At 32.3% G+C, this 12,458-nt stretch overlaps 1 protein-coding gene across 1 annotated transcript in view; it reads left to right on the top strand.

Annotated features, from left to right (window-relative positions):
• LOC116851754 (protein SGT1 homolog) overlaps positions 1-12,458 on the top strand; it is a 52,192-nt gene that overhangs the window by 28,150 nt on the left and 11,584 nt on the right. Inside the window, exon 4 of the mRNA XM_032831489.1 lies at positions 3,493-3,692. Within this exon, the coding sequence (XP_032687380.1) occupies positions 3,493-3,692 (200 nt within the window). The remainder of the gene's footprint in view (positions 1-3,492; positions 3,693-12,458) is intronic.

Below are 12,458 nucleotides of genomic sequence, written 5' to 3'. Positions count from 1 at the left end.
ACCTCTATTTTCTAAGATATTTACGTAAATATCTACAAAATTATTGGTTTCAATAATTTTTTACTTGAATTCTATCAACTTTACCGAAAAATATCAAGAGATAAAAATTATTTATTTTGTTCTCATAGAGCTCTGAGAATATAAATATTAACCCCTTCGCTGTCAAAATTACATTTTCGTGCTAAAAAATGTTTCGAAAAATGAAAATCTTTAAAATGGCATGACGAACACAAAATTAGAGTTTTTGGGAGCGCTGAATTTGAATTTGAAGTCAGATTTTGAAAATTTATAATAGCGGATACAATATGGCGCGTCAAAATTCGTGATTTTCTTGAAATTTTGTGAACGTAGTATATGTTTTGGTTTATATGTTCCCAGAGTTACTGGATTCAAATCTGAAGTTAAATTTGAACTCAGCATTATAAAAAAGCAATGTCACTTTTGTAAAATCCCAAAATTTGTTGTGCAATGTTGACCGCCATATTGGATCCGCCATTTTGAATTTCGAAAATCTGATTTCGAAAACTTCAGATTTGAATCCAGTAACCCTGCAAACATAGATTACCACTTTCACAAAATTCCAAGAAAATCTCAAATTTTTGTCCACCATATTGGATCCGCCATTTCAAATTTGCAAAATCTGACTTCAGATGCAAACTCAGCGCCTCCAAGAACTTTCGGAAACCCATGCACAGTCAAACCGAATGAAATTCAGCATATTTTTTTAGATGCGCACATGTGCATCATGGAGCAAAAGTGGCACGACTTTTTTTGCGCGTATATGCGTCACTAACAAGGAAGAGGTTAAAAATATAATGGTTATTCCGAAACGTCATATCTGAAATTTCTAAATTTTTTTTACATGTACTTAATATTAAGTTGTAAATCAATAAATTGTAGATGTGTATTATGTGAAGTTTCCGAAGAAAAAATGTCTGAATGTAGTGATTAATATTGATGCAATCTTGAGATCTAACGTCATCCGCGAAAATTGCAAAAACAATTAATTTTCTAGTGAATAGATACAGTCACAAATCATAAATCACTAATTTTATTTCGAAACATTAAATTCAAGTCCCGCGTCTGTAGCGCCGATACCCATCAGTCACGTTTCAGGGTTTCAATATAACATCGTGCTTAACGTACGTGGGAATTGTTTTCCGTTTTAAAAATTATTAACCGTGAATCGAATAAGCCTCGTTGGCGATTATAAAATATTAAAAAGAGATTTTTTGTAGTAATATTGTGTGTAATATAAAAGTATCGAAACTTTTGTTCTGTATTATATCAGATAGTGAACTTAATTTTCACGAATAGATGGCATCAGCAACAAATGTGACTCTGATAGCTGAAAAGAAGGCTTGACATTTCTCAATAAAATTCAGTATACAACGCACTTTATTCGGTAGAAAATGGAACGTGATAAAGAGTTTTTCCGACATGTACTTCTTCACTACTTTGATTTGAAGAAAAATTCAACTAAAATTGATCGATTACTCAGTGAAGTTTATGGTAATGCTGCTCTATCGAAAACAACTTTCAAAGAGTTTCAACGATTTAAAAGTGGTAATTTTAGCGTGAGAGACAAACAATCACACAGATCAGCCAAAAAAGTTTGAAGATGCCGAATTGCAAGTATTATTGAATGAAAATCCATCTCAAATCCAAAGAATTGGTAGAAGTATTAAATATCATCGACAGAAGTGTGTCAAACGTTTACACGCTATGGGAAAGATTCATAAAGAAGAAAAATGAGTGCCATACGAATTGATTAATGCTGTAATCTCTAATCGTTTTTTCATCGCTAGTTGTTTGCTTGCAAGATATAAAAAAAGTTTTTTGTTGGCAAATCGTGACCGGTGACGAAAAATGAATCTATTACCATAATCCGAAACACAAAAAATCATGGATGGACCCAGACCAACCATCAATTTCAACGCTCTAACGAAATATTTATAGTCAAAAGGTAATGCTGTGTATTTGGTGGAATCAGGAAGGCATAGTGTATTATGAGCTATTGGAGCCAAATGAAACAGTCACAACTGATTGTTACCAACAACAATTAGAACGTTTGAATAAGTAATTGATGCAAAAAAGGTCATTAATCGCCAGTAATCGACGAAAAAATCATTGTTTTGCACGACAATGCTCGACCATATGTTGCAAGAATCGTTCAACAAACACTGATAGAATTCGAAGAATAGGAAGTTTTCCCGCACCTAGTCTATTCTACAGACCTGACCCTATTAGATTATTACTTGTTCCGATCGATGTAACACGTTCTTGAAGATGCATCTTTAATTTCCAAGATCTTCTTTAATTTCGAAGATATGCAAAAATGGATCAATGATTGGATCGCTTCAAGACAAGTCCTATCGACGCGGAATTCACCTTTTGCCAGAAAAATAAGAAAAAGTCTTAGAAAATGATGAAAAATATTTTGATTGATGTATTCATTTATTTTGTCATTGAAATAAATAAAAAAAAATCAAAAATTAAGTTCCGTACCTAATAGTTCGTTATTGTAACCTATTAAAGCTTCTGAGTACTTACTGCGACTATTTTGATTAATGATGTCAAAAGCGAGAATATGCATGCTGAAAATATCTGCAAAATACGTAGAAATTGAAAGATATATCCAAAAAATGACACTTGAAATCGATTAAGTACCTCTAAATATCTCTAAAAATTTTCTTTTTACTTTAATAATCAATAAATAATTGTAAAATTAACTTAACAAGATTATAAGAAGAGGTAGATTAAAAAAGGTTACATGTCATATTAATTTTACGGTTAATTATTGACAGAATTAAAAGAAAATGTTCGGTAGTATTTTAGAATATTTTAGAGGTTATGTATTTAATCGATTACAAGTATCATATATATTTTTATATTTTATATTATATATTTTTATTATTATACATTTTTATTATTATATGTTTTTATTATTATATATTTTTATTATTATATATTTTTTCATTTTGACGTTATACTCACGTATACAAACGTGATAGCTGCAAATATGACTTTAAGAACTAACTCGCTTTAGATATGACTGGAATCTGAACTTGACAGGCAAAAGATTGTTTTTTGCTAGTAAAATTTAGAAGTTTTAGGATTGGCTATATCAATTTTAATTGGATTGGTTGCAATCAAAGACTTGCATCAACATTCTTTGACATAAAAGAATTTTTTTCTTTAAAATAAAAACAATTTTTCCATAAGAAAAATTGTTTTACTTTTTTATTATGTTTTAAGTTTTTGAGAGATTTTAATTGAAAGTTTGATTAACGTGAGATCTCTAAATAAGCTATTAGTAATATCACGATGTTTTCAACGTGAGCATAGTTGCATTCAACCTGATATTTTATTTATATGCTTATGTATTTATGTACTTGGCGCCGCATTATTACTGTGTGTACATGATTAGTAAAAAAAAATATATGTATATTGTTGAATTATATTTTTAAGTTTGTTTTACATCTTTTTAAGAAATACTCCAGACTAACGATCAGATGCCAAAATATCCAAGTTCCTGTAAAAAATTTAGAGATTGGGATAAGGTAGAGAAAGAGATAGAGAAACAAGAAGCACAGGAAGAACCAGAAGGAGAGGCAGCTGTAAATGCTCTCTTACAACAAATATATGGTAACGGATCTGATGAAGTAAGACGTGCAATGAATAAATCTTTTGTAAGTAAAATATTTATAATGTTATCAAATTAAATAATTAAATTGAGGGAAATTGACCTTGTGCATTACGATTAAATTCTATCATTGGTAGATTCAAGTAATAATACTTTCTATATACCAAATCTTTCTTGAAAAATGTCATAAAACTTTGTATAAGGATGTCTCATAAACAATGCATTTGAATATCTTTCAATATAGTTCATAAATTCATTTTTTAGACATTTTTTTAAATGTTAACAACATATTAATGACAACACAATTTACACACATGTGCAATTAGAAAAAGATTAACCGTATCGGAACTGAGATAATTAAAACACCTGTTCCTCGTCGCTGCCGTTGCCATTTAATGAAGTCAAAAGCGAAAAAACATACACTCAAAATTCTTACGAAATACGTCGAAATAAAAGGTTGGTATCTATAAAATAACACTTGTAATCAATTGCACATTTGTGAAATATTTCAAAAACTTCTTTTATTCTAACAATTTATTTTATTTTAACAATCAATAAATAGCTATAAAAATAATATAATAAAATTATCAGGAAAAGTAGCTTAAAAGGAAAACATATCATGTTAATTTTATAATTATTTATTTGTTGTTAGATTAAAAGGAAAGAATATTTTACAAACATGCTCAATTGATCCTAAGGATCATTTTATGGATATATCCTTTTGTTTCAGCATATTTTGTAAGAATTTGAACATGAATTTTCGCAATTCTGATGTCATCAAGAGTTTCGTGAGAAAACAAAAACTTTAAAATCAAAATTTACACTATTTACATACGTCATAGGTATCAAAACGGCCGATGTTTTTAATTCCAACTACTAAACTACTTTTATATTTTGAATTAAAAAAGGACGATAAAAGAGACGCAGAAATACTACAAATTAAGTATAAAATCTTTGAACGTGTAGCTTTTTCGAGAAATTAATATATCAAATATATAATTTCTGATATCAATTGAAGTATATGATAACTAATTTTTACAAATTTGACAATATTGTATATACTATATTTCGCTTTGTACCTTTTGATCATGCATTTTTTAAAGATACAATAGTTAACCTTAAAGTTCTATAATCAATAAAAACTTTAAAATTCTATAAACACTAATAAATGTCTTAAAGTTCTATAAAAATGCAAAAAGAAAACAAAAACCGACATTACGATAATTTTTCTAGTAGCATTAGTATACATCTATCAATTAAAAAAAATATATATATTTACAAAGATGCTTAAAACACACACACGGCTAATATCATTATACATTAACACTGACAATTATATACCATACGTCTCCCGTATATATTGGTGTAGATTTCCTCACTTTTTTTTCTTTCCTACCCGCTTATAATCACCAACTAATGTGTATATTCCTCCTCTGATTATTTGGCCTCAAGACTGCACTAGTTTTTTTTTTTTTTTTACTTTTTTATGTTATGAAGTTTTTTTTTCTAGTGAATAAATCTTTCTAGTCTATCAATCTTTTTCTAGTGAATCAGTAAATTTTAAGACTAATTTTAATGATTATAAGATTATCCCGGATCCACAATCTTGCTCTAAGCTATAAGCCTTAAGCAAATTGACTAACTACAGTTGATTACTCCAAGAACTTCGATTGACTATTCCAAGGACAATCGACTATAATTGACTAATTTGCTTTCAGGTTAAAACAAGTTTGTAGACAAACCCAGGGGAAGGGAGTGTCCGATATTATATAATTAATGAAATTAATAAGATACGTAATATAAAGAATACAAATACAGATACGTATATAAAGAATACATAATCGAAATCAAAATAAAAAAAAAAAGAAAAAGAATATTTTGGTTGGTCGAGCTGGTTATAGTGACAGTGCAGGGGTGCATCGTCATAAATTTATAAATATATAGCCAAAACCACACATGTTTATAAAAGTAAAAACTGAAATAATTAATTATTCGCACTTGGCGTAAACCTCTTGATATTACTTATTTTTGTAGAGAGAGAGTATAAAATTGTCTTATTTTTTAATAAAGTATTCGCGAGAGTACAATTGATCTAAATAAGTTGTTATAATAATATTTTTTAAAATATCTTTTAACTGAACTTTTGTTGTAATTTATTTTTAACGATTATTTTTTTGTAAAGACAAATAATGCTAAATAGTGACAAATAGTACACTTGGCTTCTTTTTTTACCTTTTTTTTTTTTAAAGTAATTTTGTTCTTATATCACATCTTTTTTTACAAAATAATATTAAACTGAAAATGAGTTTCTTTGTTAATAACTTTATACTTTAAAGTTGGACATTTTAAATATTAAAATGTAACATAAAAAGCAGGTTCTTTAAATTTTATTTCAGAATAATTCATTTTTATAAAAAATGTGTCTTTATCTTTCTGTCTTTGTCTTTCCGTCTCTGTTTTTATCTCTCTGTCTCTTTCTCTCCCCTTTCTCTCTATTTCTTTCTTTTTTTTTTTTTGTGAAATAAGGGAAATGCTTTATGCATACCCGTGATTCCCTGGGATGCGGGGGGTCCGCGGGTTATATGGGACTTTCCCCCTTCCGTCCACACAGGAAGGGGGCCTATCCACTAAAACCCCTGTCGGGTGCCTCCTTTGGGGCATATTGGGGAGTCGGGGGGATTGCTGTTGGCATTACTTCCACGACACCCTGCTCCGGGGAGCCAAGTTGGTCTCCCCTCCGTGCCGGATCCCCTGCATTAGATCGCGGGGGGTCCCGGCTTCCCGGGCGACATTATGTCTTGCCGCCTGGGTTTTCCTCAGTCTCCCTCTTGAATAGGGGAGCAGAGGGCACCCATCCCGCTCCCCCAAGCCAACAGAAATTTTTGGCGCGGGAGGGGTGGTCCGTTCTCCAGAACGTTCATCTCCCCGGTCTGTTTTCCCCTGTTCGGTCCTCCGCCCTTATAAGGGCGGAGGGATCCCAACTCCTCACGCGGCGGCTCCATGTTTAGAAGCCGCTGCGAGAGTTAACCCTCTCCCTGATCCGGGTCCTCCGCCCTGAAAAGGGCGGCTATGATGTGTTCAAGCATCTTTCCCGCCTCGTCCAACAGGCATATCAGCATATAGGCCAAAGGACTGCCCGCTACTCCGCCGCCCTTGGGGATAAAAACTAGCCTCGCCCTCTTCCAGGCTCGGGGGATCTATTTTTCTCTTTTTCCCCCCTCAGCTCCTTTCTTCCCCTTTCTCTGTTTCTCTCTCGCTTGGCACGCCGCCGTTTTTTTTTGTTTTGATTTCGATTATGTATTCTTTATATTACGTATCTCATTAATTTCATTAATTACATAATATCGGACACTTTAAAAATTAAATGCATTTACGTATTATTAACAATGGTCTAGTTTACATCGTGCACTTGATACGCGCATTAGGTACTATATTCGTATCAAATTTTAATACGCATATCAAATTGTAAACACTGACGGATCAACTTGGTACGAGTGTATCAAGTAAGAGTATCATACTAAATTAATACGTATATCAAATGATACAAATGACGATAAAACGAATTTTAGAGGGAATCTAGTAGCCTGGTTTACATCGGTCTGGTTTACATCGTCGATGTATAAACGTTAGTATGCGTATTAAATTTGATGCGCACCAATACTTTAACACGGATATATCGAACGTACTAAAGGAAAAATATAATACGAATTTAATTCATGTCGATTTCTTTCTAGTGGTGATATTTTGAATTGTAATTTGCTTGATATAGCTTTGTTCGACAGTCAGAATGCATAATTCTAAAATCGTTCTCGTTTCTTCTTCTCTCTAACCCTTTTTACAAGTCATTTTATTATAATATAATTTGAAAAAAAACTAACGGTTACCGATAACACCAATTTTTTGACTAAGTTTTCTTCAACATTTGTTTTATACGTTTACATCGTCATTTGTATCGTTTGATACACGTGTTAGTTTAGTACAATACTCTTATTTAGTACAATACTTTTATTATACGCTCGTACCAAATTGATCCGTCAGTATTTACATCGTGCGTATTAAATATTTAGTACGAATTTGATACGAATATAATACTTGATACGTGTATCAAGTGCACGATGTAAACCAGGCCATCGTCAAAACACGTTAGTACACGTATTAAATTTTATATGCATCAATACATTAAGGATGTATCTGAAATACAATCAGTAACAAAAATGCTTTAAATATAAAAAATTTGAATGTCTGTTTCAAACGTGTAGTACATCTAGTAATAACTGATATAGATGGTGGCTAACATATCTCTTATTTGAAAAGTTATTGTTTACTTTCTCAACAGTTTATTAGTTTTATTTGCTATTTTCCAACTTTCTATAACTTTTGGCAGGGAAAATGCCCTAATTCAACTTTAGAACATTAAATTTCGTATTTATTTAACATCAATATCCATCAGTGCAAAGGAGAAAAAGTAACTGGAATAAGTTAAAATAGGTAAATATGCATTGTCTGAACAATAACTATCAATATCATTTGTTGTTATTATAAATACTTAGTGAGAAAATTTAAACATAGCAGCAGCGCACCATGTAGTTTGTGGCTTGTACGTTAGCAGTAATGCATTGTGCAGGCAAGTTAGATGAAAAACTGAAAGCCTCAAATTTCACATTTATCCTATTGTTCATCGAAATTATTTAATTTGTATTCTTGTCCTCTGTATGAAACAATATAGACAAAACAAGATTTTAGGACGTAACTTTATTATACTGATTTATAGGTTATTCGTTTGATATTTAGCTGATTGTAACGTTGCCGCATTTCCACAGTCCAGCTACTAACTCAGCCAGAAATGATTCGTTAATCGATGTCGAAACGATGTCGAATCGACATCGAAATCAACGTCGATTCGACATCATTTCGTTCAGACAATGCATATTTACCTGTTTTAACTTATTCCAATTACTTTTTCTCCTTTGCACTGATGGATATGTTAAATAAATACGAAATTTAATGTTCTAAAGTTGAATTAGGGCATTTTCCCTGCCAAAAGTTTTATTATAGAAAGTTGAGAAATAGCTAATAAAACTAATAAACTGTTGAGAAAATGAACAATAACTTTTCAAATAAGAGATATATTAGCCATTTATATCAGTTATTACTAGGTTTAACTCCTTACGACAATCGCAAAATTGTTACAAATAAAAATTAATTTCTCTGAAACTATATTGTGAAAACTAATCAAATTCTGCAAATAGTTCCAATAATTCAGGATCTATATGTATAAAAATATTTAAATTTTTGGTACTATTTTTCCTATACGTTCTTACTCATTACATTCAGGAAAGGGATTGCTTTTGCCATAAAAACATGTGTAAAATTAACATAATAATTATTCTCCAGCGGTTTAGGGAACGTTTTAATGAAAATTTTTTCAGTATATTATAGATAATAAAGGAAAAATTACCCAAAGTTTTATCAAATCAGTACTATTTTTATATAGCTTACAAGGGGAACCCGGCAATCTCTGATCACCGATTTTAATAAAACTTTATGGGTGTGTATTCACTTGTACATTAATTACAGTAAAGCCGCAGGACCCACTATTCAGCCATTCTCGAGAAAATGGCAATAAAAAAAAATAAGGATATTTCCAGTACGTATAAGTATCGTTACGGAAGAACAATTGTCGAATTAGCGTAGCGTCTCTGGTAAGACGTTAACTACTTCGCTCGGGGTTCCAGGTTCGATCCTCGGACGAGATTTTTTTTTCATTTAAATTTTATATTTTCAAATTGTTATATACAATTTTTTAATCGTTTTTAATTATTTAATATAAAATCTATTATTTTTTTAAATCCAAGGAATTAAAGAATTTAAGGAATTTCAAAATGCTCTTTTATTATTAATCAAATTAAAATTTCTCATGAATACGAAAAATTGTAATAACAATTCACAATGACTTTTAAGAACGTCGTATAAATTGTCATACCCATAACGGTCCCCAAGTAAAACGGTTTTCTTCTTTTGTTCAAGACCTTAGCAGGTATACAAAACTTCTCGTCTAACGGAAAAATCGGTAGTAGCAACGCAGTCGTCTTACGAGTTAGACGTGCTCCTTATATTTTGCAAAATATATTCGTGCTCATTTATTTGCAATATGGATATTCCGGGATCGTCAACTAATGTGAAAGAAGAAGAGCATCAAGATGTTGATAATAAATTGCTCTTAAAAAGTGCTCTAAACATAAGCGAGAAGTTGCTTGCTGAAAATGATTACATTCCAAAGGAGTCCGTGAAAGAACTTTCATCAGAAAAAGCAATAGTTATGGGCCACGAAATATATAACCGCATGGTCGATATGGTTAATGAGATGCGTCTAGTTGAGGAGTAAGAACTAGTGCTTTTATCTGAAGAAAATATTAATGACAGTTTTATTGATTGTGCATCAATATGTGCATCAACAGAAGAATCATCATCATCACATTCATCCGCACTTTCGGAAGAGTGGATCGATTCTCCAAAGAAAAAAATTCAAATCAATAGATTTAGATTACAAACGGAAAGTTGTAACCATGGTGAAAGAATATCCTAATTGGTGGCTGCAAACATTACAGAGAAAAGGAGCACATTGTTTAAAATATAAAAGCGATTTAAAACAGTACGTATACGATGCTTTTAACTCATTTTATTTATTATGTTATATTATGTGTTATGTATTAAACACATGTACATTATGTATATGTTATATTATGTATAAAATTCTATTGATTAAATAGTTATAATGCTTTTCTTTTTTTTTTTTTTGTTATTACGTAGGAAAAAGATGTATTATCTAGTGGGATGCGATTTGATAAACTGTCTGCCATCAATTCTTGGACACTTGATCGATTTAAAGAAGCTAGAGAAAAATTCGAGCAAGTCATAACAAGAACATTGCAACAATGGGCGATGGTTGCTGCGCAACAATTCCTCTCCAGCACATTTACATTTTCAGCAGGAAAAACGTGGGCTGATGATTTTAAACGAAGAAATAATATTCGGCAACGACGGATTACTAAATACGTTACTGAAAAAGAAATAGGAGGAATGGACGAAGTTTTGGCTGCTGCAGATAGATTTAGAAAATAAATTGAATCACTTTTGCAAAATTTTCACCCAGATTTTATAATTAATATAGATCAAATTGCCAATATCAGTCAACGATTGATCGGACATTAGCACAGAAAGCCGTGAAATTTGTATTTGTTAAAAAGAAGAGTCTTCATAAAATTTCTCATTCATACACAGCCCAATATGCATTAACTTGTTCAGGAAAGCTTATACCAAAAGTGTTTCTCTGTTTACAAGAAACTGGAGACAAATTTGGTTCAATAATACAAAAACAAGTTGATGCTCTTGTTGTTGAATTTGGAAACGTCACCGTCAAATGTTCTAAATCAGGGAAGTTAACTACAAATATTTATAAAGACTTCTTAAAAGAAATATTACAGCCATATGTCAAAAATGAAAAGTTTTTATTAATAATAGATTCTCGGTGTGGTCAAACAAATTCACAAATATACGATGAATTTTTGTAAATGATGAGGATATTCTATCCTGTCAAATAAAAATTATTCCGCTAAAGTGTACTCCTTTATGCCAGCCATGCGACGTATATTTTTATAGACAAGTTAAAAATCCCATCAAGAAATTACAAAATTGTACATATCTCCTTAAAAGCAATAGAGAAATAGCCAATAGTGAGGATGCTATTAAAATATAATCTTTAATTCACAATCAATTAAGCGCACCAATCTTTTGTGACATGTTAAAATATACGGGTGTATATCAGTTGGACACGGGGCAATTGGACACAGTCCAATCACAAGTCGCTGTTTCAAGGGACCCTACAAATGTCTCTAATCACACGGTGCTGTGATTGGCTGTGTCCAAATGCACCGTGTCCAAGTGCACCGCTCCCAAAATATACATGGTTTGCATCTAAAATAACAAATGAAAGAAGTCTTTTCAAAAACGTTAACGATGTTTGTTTTCCAGATTCTGTTAATAAAACAAAATGTACAGACTGTGCGCATGAAATGTCAATAATTTTATGTGCACAGTACAACGAACTATTATGTTTTAATTGTTTTTATGATAAGTACCCTAAAAGCTGTAAACTTATTATAAAACAGTCATTGTAAATAGTTATTGCAATTTTTTGTGTTCATGAGAAATTTTAATTTGATTAATAATAAAAGAACATTTTTAAATTCTCCTTGAATTCTTTCCCGGATTTAAAAAAATAACAGATTTTATATTAAATAATTAAAAACGATTAAAAATTGTATATAATAATTTGAAAATATAAAATTTAAATGAAAAAAAATCTCGTTCTTGGGGATCTTCGGGGAACCTGGAACCCTTTTTTTTTTTTTTTTGAGGCAGAGGAAATGCATTACGCACACCCCCGGGAAATCGGGACTTTCCCAGGGGTAGTGTGGGACTCTCCCCCTCCGGTACTAACGGCCGGAGGGGGCCTACCCACTAAAACCTCTGCCGGGCCCCATGCGGCTGTTGCGAGGGCGTCCCGGGAACCGCTTGCGCATTACTTCCGGGACGCCCTCAGCCGCGGGGCGGGGAAAACCTAAACCCCGCCCCCTTCCCGGGCCGGGAGGAATATTTCCCTCCCGGCCCGCTGTTCCTGTCCGCCATGACCGGACGTGGGCCCCCCCGTCCGGTCGCACCTCGCCTGTTGGGGGCGCTTGTGACCGGGTCCGGTCCCGTCCGGACCCGGCCCGCCCCCACGCTCCCGACCGAGGTTGCTGGGGCGGAGGGG

The sequence above is a fragment of the Odontomachus brunneus genome, unplaced genomic scaffold (assembly GCF_010583005.1).
Source record: "Odontomachus brunneus isolate Ranch 3 - 2012 unplaced genomic scaffold, Obru_v1 Obru_scaffold_189, whole genome shotgun sequence".
Taxonomy (NCBI): Eukaryota; Metazoa; Arthropoda; class Insecta; order Hymenoptera; family Formicidae; genus Odontomachus; species Odontomachus brunneus.
This window is presented reverse-complemented; position numbering and strand designations above follow the sequence as displayed.